The sequence below is a fragment of the Macrobrachium nipponense genome, chromosome 1, assembly GCF_015104395.2.
Source record: "Macrobrachium nipponense isolate FS-2020 chromosome 1, ASM1510439v2, whole genome shotgun sequence".
Lineage (NCBI taxonomy): Eukaryota > Metazoa > Arthropoda > Malacostraca > Decapoda > Palaemonidae > Macrobrachium > Macrobrachium nipponense.
The window spans coordinates 60,892,673-60,908,358 of record NC_087200.1 but is presented as its reverse complement, the minus strand read 5'-3'; the positions used below and the strand labels follow the sequence as shown (position 1 = coordinate 60,908,358).

General features: G+C 46.8%; 1 protein-coding gene across 3 annotated transcripts in view; it reads left to right on the top strand.

The window, feature by feature from the left end:
* Positions 1-15,686, top strand: part of LOC135219343 (WD repeat-containing protein 91-like) — a 299,064-nt gene that overhangs the window by 102,481 nt on the left and 180,897 nt on the right. For all 3 annotated transcript variants that reach the window (XM_064256020.1, XM_064256021.1, XM_064256019.1), the window contains exon 2: positions 11,219-11,342. In XM_064256020.1, the coding sequence (XP_064112090.1) occupies positions 11,219-11,342 (124 nt within the window). The remainder of the gene's footprint in view (positions 1-11,218; positions 11,343-15,686) is intronic.

The following is a 15,686-nucleotide window of genomic DNA, read 5'->3' as shown; positions in this document are numbered from 1 at the left end:
AGCTACCTAGGCTTCCAGATAGCCTTATTCAGGCAGAATTTGACGCCAAATCGCGGTTAGCCAGATCTATTAATTCCATGGCTATGACCGAGGTGGCTACCATAGCCTATGTGTCAGAACCGCTCTTCAAGCTCTGACCAAATCCTTGACTCAAACGGTACAGTCAGATATGTTTGAGTTTGCCACTGCTAGGACGAATTGTAGGAAACATGTCCTACAAGAAGCAACTATTCGGCACGAGCCGAATAGGTTACTTGCGTCGAGCATCTGGGGAGCAGACCTCTTCCCAGAAGCGATGGTGAAGGAGGTCAGTCAGAGGCTACGAGGTTGGAACCAGAGCCTTAAGGACCGTTGGGGTCTTACGGCAAGAGACGACAAGATCTAGCAGCTATGGGGTAAGGGGTCAAAGGAAACCTAGACGTTTCCAGCCTACCAGAAAAAGCAGCCACGCTTTTCTCAGCAAGTTCCGGCTGTTTCCTTAGTGCAAACAGCCCAACCTTCCACCTCAAGGCTCAATCACAGCCGATTTACGTTATCTCCCCTCAGCCTCAGCCCTCCACCTCTTACGCCCTCTCTCCAGCTTAACAAATCAAGCCTTCGAGAGTCAAGCTTCACAGAAGTATGACCGCTCGGGTAAGGGAGGCAGAGGTAAGCGATCCTTTCGTGGGAGAGGATCGGGAGGTCCCTTTAATAGGGGAAAACATTTCAGGGGCGAGGACCGAGGAGGCTACCAGAACCATGAGGGAATTTCAGGTAGGAGGGATAGGCTGTTTCACTTTCGCCACCGGTGGAAACTTCAGCAAGTGGGCTCAGAGCATTGTGTCAAAAGGGCTGGGTTGGAGCTGGTTAACGAACCCACCCCCATCCAGACCTTTCCGCCAACTTCCTTCCAAGGATTGACGGAGTATGCGGAGGATCTCCTTCAGAAAGGAGCTATAGCGAGAGTCAAAAGGTTAAAATTTCAAGGACGCTTGTTCAGCGTGCCAAAGAAAGGCTCACAAAAAAGAAGGGTAATCTTAGACTTGTCCCGCTTAAACTTAGCCATTCGCTGCGACAAGTTCAAGATGCTCACGATCTCGCAGGTACGGACCTTACTTCCCCGTGGGGGCCCCGTCCTCACCACCTCTATCGATCTTACAGACGCTTACTATCATATCCCTATTGCAAGACACTCCGTCCGTATCTGGGCTTCAAGATAGGAGACCAGACATTCTCCTTCAAGGTAGTTCCTTTCGGGCTCAACGTGAGAGGGAATTTGACTCTGCTTTATCTAGGAGCAAGAACACTGCCCCTGGTCCAGATGAGATTCCTTATGAAATGTTTAAACACATTTCAAGGAACACAAAACTTTTATAATAAGTATTATCAATAGAATATGGGATGAAAGCAGCTACCCTACCATATGGGAATTAGCTACCATGTTACCATTCCTTAAGCCTAGAAAAGATCCTCTCTGTGCAGCAAGTTACCGCCCCCCATTGCTTTAACTTGCTGTTTGTGTAAGTTGATGGGAAAAAAAAAATGGTAAATCAAATGTAAGACTGATGTGGTATCTAGAGCACAACAAATATTCTAACACCTTCTCAGTGTGGTTTTCGAAAAATGCACTCCACCCTGGACATCTTACTGCAACTTGAAGCCTCTATCTGTGAGGCCTTTGCCTCCAAGCAACACCATGTGACAGTGTTTTTTGATATAGAAAGGCATATGACTACTGCTTGGAGACATGGGATTCTGAAGACTATGCATAATAGTGGTCTACGAGGCAAATTACCTTTATTATGTGAAATCCTTTTTACATCGTAGGTATTTTAATAAAGTTAAAGTTGGCAGTATTTTATCAGAGAAAAGGTGCCAAGAAGAAGGTGTTCCCCAGGGTAGTGTTCTCAGTGTAACACTTTTTGCTCTAGCCATAAACAGTGTTGCAGCTGTCATTCCAAGAGAGGTTTTAAAGACACTGTTTGTGGATGACTTGTCAATATCTTTGCTGCCACCCGGATGACTGTAGCAGAAAGAAAGCTACAATTAACAATAAATAAAATATAAGTTGGGCTGAGAAACAGGGTTTTTAAATCTCTGTAAGCAAGACTACTGCGTCCACTTCTGTCGGATCAGGGGAGTACATCCTGATCCAGACCTATATTTGTATGGCCGTAGAATCCCATGTGTAGAACAAGCACACTTCTTAGGCCTAGTTTTTATTTTTTTGACAGTAGATTGACTTTGGGTCCCCCATATCAAACATATAAAAGCAAAAGAGCCTAGAAGCTCTACACATTTTGAAGGTGCTTTCTCACACCAGTTGGGGAGCTGATAGAAATCTTTTACTGAGCTTCATAAATCTTTAATCTTGTCAAAGCTGTCATATGGTTGTGAAGTTTATTCTTCAGCTTCCTCATGTAACTTAAAAATTTTAGATTCAGTGCATCATTCAGGTATTCGTATAGCCACAGGAGCTTTCCGTTCGTCACCAATACCTAGTATGCTAGTTGATGCAGGAGAGATGACCCCTTGAACTCTATCGCCAGTCATCATTACTTCGGTACTGGTTTAGAGTGCAAAGAACTCCCCAATCTCTGCATTTGCTGTGGCAAATAGAAATATTTTTAACGGTTTTTACGAAAGTCATCCAAGGTATCCCACTCCTTTTAGCTATAGAATTAAAACAATTTTAGAGGATACGAATATTAGAAAATTTTCCCATTATCCCCTTTGGTGTATCCCAGTACTCCTGTCTGGAGTTACCTGATGTGAAATTCTGTAGGTACTTCAGTGGAGCAAAGAGGGATAAATCTGATGAGGAAATGAGGGCCTATTTTTAGAGCATGTATCAGAGCATGTAGATACAAGTTTTATATTTACTGATGGCTCTAAGTCCAGTGCTGGCGTTGGATATGGAGTTTTTTAGCGAATCTTTTAACCGAAGAGGTGCACTTCCTTCTATTGCCTCAAACTTTACAGCTGAATTGTATGGCATCCTAGTAGCACTAGGAACATATTACAACACTCCCAGTGTGTAGCTACACAATATTTTGTGACTCAAAAGTGCCTTCAGTCCCTGGTAAGTCTTTAATACTGATCATCCCTTGGTGTTGAAGATCTTGCAGTGGATTTTCTTGCACCAGTATAGAGGGAGCATTGTTTCTTTTTGTTGGGTTCCTGCTCATTACGTGAACATATAGGAAACGAAGAGGCAGACAAGCTAGCCAAATCAGCTGCGCAAAACTTTGATACCAAGAAAATGCCCTGTTTCCATATCGTGATACATTCTATGATATATGGAAAGAAAAATCCATCCAGCAGTTATGGGTACTTCAGTGGGACAGAGTAGGCCCAATAAAATGAAAGAAATTACTAGTCAGACACACCCTTGGAAAATATGACCTAATGCCAAGGAAGTGGAGGTTGTATTGTGTAGATTACGTATTGGCCATACGCGTTTAACTCATGGCTATCTGATGGATGGGGAGCTTGAGCCCTTCTGTGACGATTGCTTAGTTCCGCTAACCGTTAGGCATTTGCTGGTAGAGTGTCCCAGTCTGGTGGAACTTAGGAATCGTTTTTTTAGGTTATAGTAGTGAAGCAGGGGGTAATTATAGCATGGCAAAACTGTGGGAGAAAGCGCATGTATTTATAACATTATCTCTTTTATCAAAGAAGCTGGTCTTCTCAAATATATCTGACAGCTGTGCTGTCTTAGTATATATGTACATATTCTTTTTTTTTTTTAATAATTTTACGGTTGTGATTAATCACAATTCTTTTTATCGGAATATTATTTTACTTTTATCAGAAATTTATTTTATTTTCTTAAATCAAAATTTATACGTATGTCTCTCATAAAGATAAAGGTATTTTGAATGTTGTATAATATATTATAAAAGTTAAAAGATCACATTTAGTATTCGGTGTCGGTGACCCTGGTAGTTGTGACGCCAGATAACTCTCAATCAATCAATCAATCAATCGGGCTCAACGTAGCACCCAGGGTGTTTACGAAGCTGGCGGAAGTAGTAGTTCAACAACTCAGATCGCAAGGGATTATGGTAGTAGCGTATCTCGACGATTGGTTGATCTGGGCTTCAACAGTCGAGGAATGCAACAGAGCAACACTGAAAGTAATTCAGTTCCTGGAATATCTAGGCTTCAAGATAAACAGGACCAAGTCAAGACTCACCCCAGAGTCAAACTTTCAGTGGCTAGGCATTCAATGGAATCTATCCTCCCATACTCTGTCGATTCCATCATCCAAAAGAAAGGAAATAGCGAAGTCAGTCAAACAATTTCTGAGTCACAAACTGGCATCAAGAAGATCCCAGGAAAGGATCTTGGGTTTCTCTCCAGTTTGCATCAGTGACGACATCTTAATGAAAGCCAAACTGAAAGACCTAACCAGAATCTGGCGCTCACGAGCAAATGTCAGGTCCAGGGACAAATTATCCTCAGTCCCTCTGATTCTAAAGAATCGACTCGGTGTCAGTGCCCCTTCAGTTTCCTCCACCAGGGATCACCATCCACACAGACGCATCATTAAGCGGTTGGGGAGGATATTCCCAGTTCAAAAAGGTTCAAGGAAACGTGGTCACCTCAGTTCCGTCAGTTCCCATATAAACGTACTGGAAGCAATGGCAGTGTTCTTGACTCTAAGAAAGTTACGCCCGCCAAAGTACTCCCACATAAAGCTAGTCCTGGACAGCGCAGTGGTGGTACATTGTGTGAACAGAGGAGGCTCCAAGTCACGTCATCTAAAATCACGTCATGGTAGCCATCTTCTCCCTGGCGGACAAGTTCAGTTGGCATCTCTCCTCCACTCATATAGCTGGACGTGAGAAACGTCATAGCAGATGCTCTATCCCGATCAGTACCTCTAGAGTCGGAATGGTCCACTGGACAACAGTTCGTTCCAATGGATTCTTCAGAGAGTTCCAGGTCTACAGGTGGAATCTCTTTCGCATCTCAAAACGAAACCACAAAACTCCCGTGTTATGTGGCCCCCAACCTGGACCCTCTGGCCTATGCCACGGACGCCCTGGCTCTAGACTGGAACAACTGGGAGAAGATTTATGTCTTTCCTCCGGTGAATCTTCTCATGAAAGTCTTAAACAAACTCAGGACATTCAAGGGTCAAGTGGCTCTAGTAGCCCCAGACTGGCCGAAGAGCAATTGGTACCCTCTCATTCTGGAACTGGGTCTTCGCCCTCTTCGGATCCCCAATCCCAGGCTCTCCCAGTCAGTACAAACGAAGACTGTGTTCGCTTCCTCAGGGATTCTCAAAACCCTAACTTATGGATTTCATGAAGTTTGCAGCAAAAAGGATGCGAATATTGACCCTCAGAATATTCTCTTCTTGGAATCCGTATAAAAGAGATTCAACTTTGAGACAGTATGATGCTGCTGTCAAAAAGTTAGCAACCTTCCTGAAAAGAATCAGATATTAGGATCATGACAATCAATTCAGCTATATCCTTTTCAGATCCTTATTTGAAAAAGGCTTAGCAGCTAGCACAATTACGACAAACAAGTCAAGCCTTTTGAAAAAGATTTTTCAATTTGGGTTCAAACATAGACTTGACAGACTCCTACTTCTCGTCTATTCCCAAGGCATGTGCTAGACTTAGGCCTTCGGTAAGGCCTACGTCAGTATCATGGTTCTTAAATGATGTTCTAAAGCTGGCTTCAGAAACCAATAATGACACATGCTCGTTTATAATGCTCTTAAGAAAAACCCTATTTTTATTAAGCTTGGCCTCAGGAGCTAGAATTTCAGAACTGTCGGCGTTATCCAGAGATCCGGATCATATTCAGTTCCTTCCCACAGGGGAAGTGCTACTTTCTCACGGAACGTAGCTTTATAGCAAAGAATGAAGATCCTTTGATGAGGTGGGAACCATGGAAGGTACTACCCCTTCCACAACGATGTATCTCTTTGCCCAGTTTCAGCCTTACGAGCCTTTCTATCTAGGACCTCCTCATCATCATCATGGGTCTTCTTTAACGAGAGAAAAAGGTGGCACTTTATCTATTAAAGGCATCAGGCAACAAATCCTGTACTTGCATTAAACAAGCCAATCCTGACTCTTTCCCAAAAGCACATGATGTCAGGGCAGTAGCCACCTCAATTAACTATTTCCAACATATGAACTTCGATGATTGAAAAAGTATACTGGATGGAAATCGCCGACAGTGTTTCAAACGTCATTACTTAAAGTCCTTGGAAGCTCTGAAATTTTCAGCAGTTGCAGCGGGGAACATAGTTTCCCCTGACTCTGACTAATCTTTAGTAGAAGATCCAGTCCTCCTTTCTACCTGCCTCACCCACAGTTCGTCTATTCCTGCCTTGTTCATTTACGGTCACCTTGTTGTTTCTTAGCTGCTTTTATGATGATTGTAGTGGGTGTCCCTTATTTTTTTTGCTAGGGACATCACATTTGATGATGGATATTGATCTCGTGGATGTCATCTCCTTATTTTATGCTAGGAGATACATCTTATTGTAATGGTTAAGGGTTTTGTATATTAAGTCATATACATTCCTTTATATATTATTATTGTTGAGTTTGTTTTATTCAACTTTATATTAATTGCTTTAGAATGTTTTGATACATAGCTTTACACAGATACCATTTTTGTACATATATGAAACATATTTCTCCTGTATATAGGTATATTACCTTAAGTTAAGAAATATTATTAGAATTAAGTGTAATTTAAGCAATATTTCTATTTTGTATCAACTGTGTATATGTATCCTTATTAGCAATTATATTCGTTTATTTTTATTTTATCTTTTATTTGAGACCTCTTTGTATTTTGTTGAATTCTTTACAATCTTGTGCTATTTCTCTGGTACGATTTCGCGCAGCGACACGAGCTGAGCCCATAAGAAAAGGGATTTTGAGTAAGGAAAAATCTATTTCTGGGCGATTGGATAGTGTCGCCAGCGAAATCCCGCCCTACCCGTCCATCGCCAAGATTGTCTGCTAACTTCAGGATGGCCACCAGAGGCGCAGCAGTCGGCAGCATGGGATGGAGTAGTAGTAGTTGGTGCTGCCCACTCTGTGGGTCGGCTCTCCTCTTGGGGATTTTGTAGTGGGAGAATTCTATTGGCATTTGGCTCGTGGTAGTCTCACTCGCCATAGTGTTCATACCGACACCCTCTGGGAGGGTGAGCGAGTCAGTTATACTGACCTTTTTCTTTATTTATTTATTCTCTGGTATGTGTTAGTACATTTACCCTAGAAATAATAGATTAAAGGAGGATATTTCGCTGGCGTACACGAGCCAATCGCCCAGAAAATAGATTTTTCCACTTACGTCAAAATCCCTTTTTTGGTTATGATAAAGAATTAAAGTATTTTTTTATTATATTCTAATGGATACATTTATGTAAATATCTTTGTTTCAGAAGTTCCTGTATCAAAGTGTTCAGTTCACACAATTCTATGTATCTTAATTTTTGTATTAAATAAAATAAAGTGCAACTTTAATTTCTAAATCAGCAATCCTTCCCTCAGAGTTACTACAAGTTTCTTACGTTGATACGGATCTTCTGTAATTGGTATCAAATTTTGATATTTGAGATATAATGCCCTTGTGAATTAAGTCAAAGGTTTTCGGCGGCATCCGACAATATTAAAAAAACTTGTCTGGACGCTATCATAACTTATGAAAGAGTTTTGCATATTCTCCACTCATAAGTCCAGATTTTCCTACTGTTCAACGCCTCTAATTTGGTTGACAGCACCGAGTTAGAGGAAAACCTCGCGCTCTCCCTTCATAACGGCAAGTACTGCTGAAGTTTGAATTGTCCGTCTTATAACCGTCACTCGTTTGTCTGGTTGGGCCACACGCGCAGAAGACGGAGACGCTTGTAGACGGATAGCCATGTTGGATGCACGCGACGCGCCGCGACGGATTTGGTGGGGCCTTAGCCTTACGTAGCCGGACCTAGTTGTTGAACTCCGCCGAAGCCGAGAGTGAGGATGGAATTAGAGCACTGGCAATACATTTCTTAATGCTCCGTTGCCGAGTGTGGGGTGAGTCACACCGGCCTGGTCATTATAGGACCGGAGCTATATGGGGCCCCGAAGCTCCGTCCGCTAACTGAATCGTCTCCTAACATCCCTTATAATGCCGGAGGAAAGGGGCTGGTGCGGGGGGGTCAGCAAGGCATACCTTTGAACCTGAAGGCGCTAATTTAAAGGGAGCGTAGCTCCCAGCCCGATTCCACCCGAGTGAGAAGGGTTGGAGAACGAAGCAACGAGCGACGGAGCTGCTATAATGTATGCTCCGGAGCTATGTCTGCCGACTGGTGCGGTACCGCTTGTGAGTCGGCGTCGCCTACTCGAAGAAACACGGGTTGGTATATAAAATAATAACAATACCCCACTCCCTCCCCCCCTATTTTCCCTTTCTCCCCTCCCCCTCTAGTAAGAGGAGGAGGGGGGGGGGAAAGGAACGTGGCGCATGTGGTCGGTCATGATTGCCTGGCCACCCACCCGATCAGAGATGGACCTATACCAAAGCTATATGGCGTGGTTGCTCTCAATCAGGAGGCTATGCCGGGTTAGGCCAGATGTACCAGACCGGCAATTACATAACATATACACAATATAAATACTACAAAATACTATATTCATAGCGAGGTCTAATGGAGGAGTTGTAAGGATATTAGGCTAAGAAAGGCGTGGAGAAAGCACCCGTATGGATCCATTCAAGTTCCGAAAACACAACAGAACTGGGTCAATTGGGGACCCCTGTCAGACTGAAGTGGACGGTAGACCTCGACCAAACCTACTAAATAGAAATTCTTCAATCTAGACCGGCCGGGTGGGTGGCCTCAACCAAACCTACTAAACCAAATTTCTTCGATTTAGACCGGCAGTGAAGTAGATCCGAGAGCACACCGGTTGAGAAACAACTATATTTTAATATCCTCCCAGCTAGCCTAATAGCACCACAGGGGGAGTTACGTGTGTTTAAGGGTACTAGGTAAGGGACACCTAGTCTACCTTCCTAGGCTAGCCTAGGCTAGGTTCAACTAGGTGGGGAAGATGAGGCAACTCCTCCAACCTCAGTGAATCAATAATGTACATAAATCAAGACTTATCTAAGATTGTGCTACTCATACATATCCTCCTACTAGAGGAGGGAGGGAGAGTGAGAGAGAGAGGGGGAACGGCCCCCTCCTCTCTTCTCACGAATATGATAATTACAACAATAATGATATTGTGCATCGTTATAAATCATGCAGAGACCGGCGCCAACCCGCCCTTGAACCGCTGGGGAGGGGGCCTTTTATTTACGACGTAAACTAACCCACTCCTTTGTACCCCCAACGAAAGTCAAGAGCAGGTTATGCCTACTCTAATATCAGTACGGATAGGTAATTCCGCAATACATATATGTTACTGATGACAATGCATCAACTTAAGATAAAGTACATAATGCCTAACATATAATATGTAAATATTTTGTAGATATCGTGTGCTGAAAATTTGCACGCGCTCCGATGACGCTCCCAAAATGGCGGCTCAACCGATGGCGCCCACAATACTATTCTGAGGGGCCGAAGGCGAATTATAGGAATATTTCAATCATAAAAATTAAAACACGTAAATTGGGGTAATCAACTTAGGTGTAGAAGAATTATCTGCAGTTGCCATGGTGAAAAAGTGGAAAAACTCCTGGAGCGAATCGAAGTGATGCACACACAAAGACTGCTAATACAGGAATGAGCTAGACGCGTGGGTATTAGTAGTAGTAGCGAGTGGAAGGTGAGGCGGGGGCCGCTTGGAACAGCTCCCACCGCAGAGGGATTTTGAAGAGGGAATCTTCTAAGTGGCAGAGGATCTGTGAATAGTAGCTTCCACTTCGCCCCTTTACTTATACCGACACCCTTCGGGGTGCTCGCGCTGAGGGTAGTAACTTCAGCATACCATGAAAGCTTTTTCTCTGGTATATTTAGGATATATTTATACTTGAAAAATGAGCTACAGGGATTTTTCACCGGCAGACACAGGTTGAACCTAGAAAATGCGTAGTATCACGTCATCAGTGTCTCCTTGGTCATATCCGTATATGCCAAGGAGACAAGAAACGATGTTGTGCAGATTGAGGATTGGACATACAAGACTCACACATGGGTTCTTGATGTCTCGTGAAAATCCTCCGTATTGTGCCCTTGACTGTGATACATTTGCTGATTGAATGTCCCAGATTCAGGAATTTGAGACATTGGTTCCTGTCTTGGGGATGTGATAGAGGAGGTAATTTTATCCTATCTACAATTCTTGGAAGGCTTGTAATATAGAGCAGATATATATCTTTATGAGGGAGGCTGGCCTCCTCAACAAAATTTAGACTATATAATAGAATATCTATGTAAGAGTTTACATATTTGAACAAATTTATTCATATAAATATATTTTTAGATTTTTTATGTTAAATTAATCTTAGATTTAATTCTACCTTTTATCTAAATTTATTTCGGTGTCAATAACCGAGATGTTGTGACACCAGTTTTTAACAGACATAATCAATCAATCAATCAGCCTACCTGGCCCACCAGTCAGCAAACCTGTAGGTGACCTTGTTCTTAATAGAAAAGAGATGCTGTTCTCTCTTGAGTGACCAGGTCTCTCGGTCCTGAGTCGGTATTGTCCCTATGAAACGTGGCTTTGCTGGGTTCTGCCTCTCCCTTCAACAGGGATCAGGTAGATGCTGTGGTGGACAAGCGACAGGATGACGATAAGGACCGCCTTGTCTACCAGGCAGTGGCAAAGACTTCTGGGTCTTTACACACCACTGCGGCCAGACCTTCAAGTCTGGCTAGCACCTCCTCAGCAACCAAAGAAGTCCTCCTCTTCTAAGGAGTCCCGAGGAACAGCCCAGCCTTTTTCTTCCTCTTCGAAAGAAGTGCCGTCACTCTCCTTTCAACCCTCCTTACCTTCGGGAAAGGGGGGAGGGGTAAGGGAAAGAAGAAGGGGAAACGCTAGGGGCTGCGTTCCCCTCCAGGTACTGCCATTGGTGGGGGGTTGCCTATTGAGTCATTGGGCTTCATGGCAGCAATATGTTTGTAATACTTCTGTTAATATTAACATGGGTACTGTGTGTTGTATATCATGAGCAGCATTGAATAATCTTATGGTTTAGATTTTTACGGGATAGTCTATGAAACTAAGAACTGTATAGAACTGTACCATTTTGCCTTTTGCAGGTTGATCGTTTGGTTGACCAGGTTCTCACTCATATTCAGACATATGACTTGACAGGCTTAAGAGAACTATGGGGGCATCTAGACCGAAGAATATTTACTCGTCTTCCTCATACTTTATTGCCTTGTAAGTATGCTTTTACCAAAGATTATACAGTACAGTATATACTATATGAATAATATTTGCTGCTTATGCTGTGTCTGGTATTAGGTGTTCAGTACTATAGTAATGTAATTGATTGTTTAAGAATGTTTAGTGTCTGGTAAATGTAACCAGGATCATGTAGGATCAGTTTGCTTTTTGAAGGTACATATTTAGAATGTTCTAAAAAATCGATGTGTTCATACATCTTAGAAACAGTAATTTATGGTATAATACCAGTACGTACTATATGTTTTAGTTAAAAAGTGCCATGCATTTGGCAAAAGAAATCTGTAAGTCATTTCCAGGTGAGTACCTGACAACAAGGTGAGTAACTGACTGCCTCAAAAATGTTATTTGATCCTAGGTTAAGGTATTAGCAACGTTAACTTTCTAATCAATTATACTTATGTGGGATGTCAAATACTTGACTACTGCAAAAAAATGAGATAAATGATATACATGCTCAATGCTAGTCTATTCAAACTCTGGCCTAACTTAGCAGAGATATAGCCTTTCCTCTGCAAGTATACTGTACAGTATACACCATGTCAATACCATTTAAACAAGAATTATTATACGTATGTAGTACTTAACCCTGTATGTAATAGGAATAAAGCTCAGAATACAGATTTGTTCCGACACGGCATACAAACCTTCGGTCCTTTTACAATAGGAAGGTACTAGCGGCAGCTGGATAGGTCGTAAGCTTTCGAACAAGGGGTTCGGTAGTTAACTGCTTGTCCGACAGGCGCGCGCGCGCGACTGGGAGGTAAACAAATCACTTTTGCTTTCGGCCTCACAGCGAGTGGACGTGTGTGTTCGCGCTCTCTGCCCGCTTCTCGTCGTTTGCTTTCATGAGTATTTGGTTGTGTTTGTGTGTGAACATTTGTAAGTACAATCATTTCCTCTCTTATTTCTTCAATTTTGAATTGATCAATAATGGAATCTCCACGCCTCGCTACCCCACGGAGACTATGCCCGGGTACCGAAGGGCGTAAATGCGGAAAGTTCCGCTCATTCCCGGAAAATTGATTCCCACTATTTGTGCGCTCGGTGTCGGGGGCGCGAATGCACCCGAGCCGAGCCCTGTGAAGTATGTTCTAATTGGTCGGAGGCGCAGTGGACTTTGTACGAAGGCAGGAAGAAGCGAAGGCCTGCAAAGGAGTCATCGGAAAGCTCTCCCGCGACTCCTTTGGTTACGGACACTTCGTCTTCTTTCCTGCCGCCCGCTCAGCTCCCACGTTTGGCGCCTTCCCCTTCGGGGGGGGTTTCTAGGTCCTTCTCCTCACCCGACCTGTCGAGTGTGGAGGAGGGCGCTAGATACCCCGATGTCGAGTTGTACTCTGGGTCCTCTATCCGTTCGTCTTCGCGCGAGCGGGTAGAGGATCCTGCCTAATCACCCGACTTTTGCTTCCTCAGGTGCGGTTGCCGCGAAAGGACGACCCTCGGACAGGTGTGCATCGTTGGGGCTGCAGGGCGTGCCGAGTGTCCAGGGGCTGCTCTACCATCTCGCTGGCTCTGTGGCGGTCACGCATTGCTACGGTTACGACCACCACCACGACCCTTACAAGCCTGGCTATGCTTCACCTCCTCACCTGGTGTACACCCCGCACGCGGTCTCTGTCACACCAACTACATCGGTGCAGGGGCCAGTCGCCGTACCACGGGGGAGTGTGATGCCGCCGCCTGGGTTTGCCGTGCTGCCGCGACCGGACTTCGTGTGCCCGAAGAGCTCGCCCCTGGACCTCCACCAGTACCAAGGATGTCTGTGCCGCTGGTCCGTCCATCTGGACCGCCTGTACAGCCTGCCGTACCTGCCGTACCTGCCCAGCCGCTGTTCACGGACGTGACGTTGCCGACCACTGCTGCCGTTCCTGTACCTGCTCCTGCCGTCTCCACTGCTGTTCCTGTGATGCCTGCACCTGCTGACGTTGTTCCTGTTCCTGGCTCCGCTGCTCCCGATGCTGATCTGTTCGGACAGGTGCGTCCGGGCCCTGTTGCTTCGGCAACAGCAGCCCCGGCTCCGCTCTGGATGACAGATCTGACATCGGTCCTGAGGAGGTTGACGAAGAAGAAGAAGAAGAGGAGGAAGGTGTCGTCGTCGTCTTCATCGTCTTCTTCGTCGTCGTCGTCGTCTGCCGCCTCTTCCCCTTCTTCTTCTAAGGCTCCCCCGCCTAAGAAGAAGAAGGTCGCCTCCCCCCCCCCCCTAAGAAGTCTCCTTCGGGAACTTCTAAGGGCCCGTCTCGCTCTGGTGAGACGGGGGGTTCTTCCGTCTGGTCACCTGCTCCTTCGGGGGCAGGACCCGTCTCTTCTTCCTTCCGCAAGGAAGAAGACTTACGGGGACAGAGGAGTGCCGGCTAATACCGGCACTTCCTCACCTGCTGTTAGTGGTTCGACCACGGCAGCAGGATCCGTCTCGGCCTCTCATTCGCGAGAGGTACCGAGTGTACAGTCGCCTACCAGCGACCGTGCAGCTAGGAACCAGACCTCTGAGCCAGCTCAGCGTCAGGTTCACGGCACGGAGCGGAAGACTGGTGACAGCCGCTCACGCGACTCTCACCAGACCAGCTCTCGCTCTCGCGGCGAGCAGCTGGCTACCCGGGCGGACGTGACGGTCCATGACCGGCCACGGGCTGAGGCTGGGAAAGAGGTCCCCTCGTTCGCCGGCGCCAGCCACGGCTGGTACCAGCGACGTGACGCGCCGTGAGGATACGCACCGGTCTCACCGTGACAGTGGAGCTCGCTGGTCGCCTGACCGTCACTTCTCACAGAGAGCGATCGGGTACGGCAACCAGCACCAGCTCCTCTGACACACGAGACCGGGGCCGCTGTTCTCGGTCCAGCCGTTCTCCACAGCGAGACGGCTCGACTAGGCCTGCAGCTCGATCGCCACCGCGGGTTGACGATCGCCTGCAGTCTTCCAAGCCCACTGGTTCTACCAGCGAGCGAGGAGGGAGCGTCAGGTCTGCCTCTCCCATACCTTCAACCATCCTCGGGTTTACACCGGGAGGGACGAGGTATTGAGGAGTGATCGTGAGGGTGCGCCCCATCAGGATCCCACCACGTCGTCCTACGTACCAGGCACGGTTCTCGGACCAGCCAGGTCGTATGCACAAGTGGTTGGAGGAGACCGAGAGGGGTCTGTCGCTGTTCCTCCCTCGAGGGAGGAGGGTCTCGGGAGATGCTCCTGTTTGAGGACTGGATGGTCCGACTCCGCAGGACGCAGTCACTCCTGAGATCCAGAGGAACTTTGCCGAGGTTATTGCGCTGATTCGTCAGCACAACGACCTCGCGGAAGGATCGCGCTCCCACCATCCGAGCCCACGTCCCGGCTCGAGTAGTTCGTGCTGGGGCCCGAAGAGGGGAAACCCAGACCGACGGTGGGTTTGCCGCGTTCCGAGCTTGCCGACTCAGTGCTGGACCAGGTAGAATCGCTGTCTCCGGGCAAGACGGTTCTCTCAAGTCTGGCAGGTCGAGCAAGCTGCTTCCACCTCCTCTGCTGCGACAGCGGCGTTTTTACGTGCCATCTGAGGACCCGATGCCGCCCAAACAGGTGAACCCGGAGTTAGCCAGGCTGACTTCCGGGTGTGTCGCTGCAGCAGCTCCTGTCCGAGAACCTATGGTTCTCGCAGCAAGAGGCACTCGGCCTGGAATCTACTGCCATGGCAGCTTTCAGGCCGTCTCCTGGTTAGATCTGTGGTCCCTCACAGTATCTAAGGTCGCAGCCAACTCCGGGGGAATTTCTCCCGAAGACGGCCTAGAGACTTTCGGCCAGTTTCTGGGGGAAGGAGCACTCCTTCCTTGTTGCCAGTCTGGGGGAAGAAGCCATCTCCTTCCTTGCCCACCAGACGGTGAACCTGTGGGCCAACCTGGTTCTCCGACGTAAGGGACGCTGTCCTTACTCGGGTTTCCAGGGCGGCCGGGCGTGAAGCGGCGTTGGGACTTCGCAACGGACCTTTACGGAGTTCCACGTCTCTCTTCCCAGGAGAGATGGTGGACGCTGCGGTGGACAGACGGCGCACTGACGACAGTGACCGTCTGGTTCAGGCAGTCTCGAAGGCTTCTGGGCAGCCTAGGACTGCGGCCAAGTCAAAGAGCTCGGCTAGCGCTTCCTCGGTGGCTAAGACGGTAGCTGCGTCGAAGCCCCGGGGAAAGACTCTGTCTTCTTCGACTTCTACAAAGGGGAGCCGTAACCAGCCCTCCTCCTCCCGTGGAGGCTCTGGGAAGAAGTCGAAGAAAGGGGGGAAACGCTAGGGACGGCGTTCCCCCTCACCTGCTGCCGGAAGTGGGGGGGTGCCTGGCCAGCCATTGGGCAACTTGGCAGCG